Source organism: Bison bison, unplaced genomic scaffold (assembly GCF_000754665.1).
Source record: "Bison bison bison isolate TAMUID 2011002044 unplaced genomic scaffold, Bison_UMD1.0 scf7180017864527, whole genome shotgun sequence".
Lineage (NCBI taxonomy): Eukaryota > Metazoa > Chordata > Mammalia > Artiodactyla > Bovidae > Bison > Bison bison.
The window spans coordinates 775,730-776,695 of NW_011495078.1; the positions used below are offsets into that span (position 1 = coordinate 775,730).

Below are 966 nucleotides of genomic sequence, written 5' to 3' on the forward strand. Positions count from 1 at the left end.
TCCTGAAGCCCAAGGACGTGCGTGAGGAGGACGCGTCCCCCCTGAGTTCTGAGCCGCCTCAGCAGTCAGAACTGCAGGAACGGCCAGGCGGCGACGCCAGTGCCTGGGAGAACCGTCGGAGGGGCCACATGGGCTGTGCACCCGGCGGCCAGCAAGCACCGGTGCCCGACAGCAAGAGCGGGACGCGTGTCCCCACGTGGCCAGCGGCACCGGCTGGGGCTGGAACGAGGCCCGAGAGCCTGAGCCCGGTGCGCAGGAGCCCCCCGAGGGAGCAGGAAGGACCCCGGGGGGCCCCGCCACGCCTGGAGTCAGCTGGGCGCGTGCCTATAGCTGCAGGGAGCGCCAGCCGTGATCTTGGTGAGAAGAGAGCCTCCTCCTCAAATGAAAAGACACCACCTGGCGTCAGAGCCCCCAGGCGGGAGCCGGTGGGCAGCGCCTCCCAGAGTCCCCCAGCCCTGAGCCCCAGAAACTTGGCAGCTGGGCAGTGGGAGGGTGGGAGGGCTGGGTGGCCCGCAGGCCCGGGTCTTGTGGGTGTCATGGCCGAGGAGGCTGCTCACCAGCCCTGTGGCCACAGCTCGGCCTTGGGGTCCCCGCCCGGCCCCTCTCAGGAGGCCCCCAGCGCACCGACCCTGGCCGTCCAGCCCCACCTGGTGGCTCTGGGTGAACTGGCCACCGGTGACGTGGCCACAGGCGGAGTGAAGGTGGAGGCAGGAGGCAGGGGCGCTGGCACCACGTGGCAGAGGCCTCGGGGGGACAGCCTGGAGCGCCCAGCTCCAGTCCCAGGCCTGCCGGCGCCCTGGGGGAGCCACGGGGCAGGGACTCCGAGGCCTCAGCTTCCTGAGCAGCAGCAGGCAGAGGGCAGGGCGGGCCCCTCGTCCAGCGAACAGCTTCCCCTCAGTGCCGGGCCTTCCCGCCAGCCCGGCCCCTTGTCCACAGCAGTGGACAGGCCATGGGGGGACAGGGGGG

The 966-nt window shown here is 71.9% G+C and overlaps 1 protein-coding gene across 1 annotated transcript in view; it reads left to right on the forward strand.

Moving 5' to 3' along the window:
* Nucleotides 1-307: 307 nt before the first annotated feature.
* LOC104982124 (skin secretory protein xP2) overlaps nucleotides 308-966 on the forward strand; it is a 4,217-nt gene continuing 3,558 nt past the window's right edge. The window contains exon 1 of the mRNA XM_010831443.1: nucleotides 308-961. Coding sequence (XP_010829745.1) covers nucleotides 537-961 — 425 coding nt within the window. The 5' untranslated portion in view covers nucleotides 308-536. The remainder of the gene's footprint in view (nucleotides 962-966) is intronic.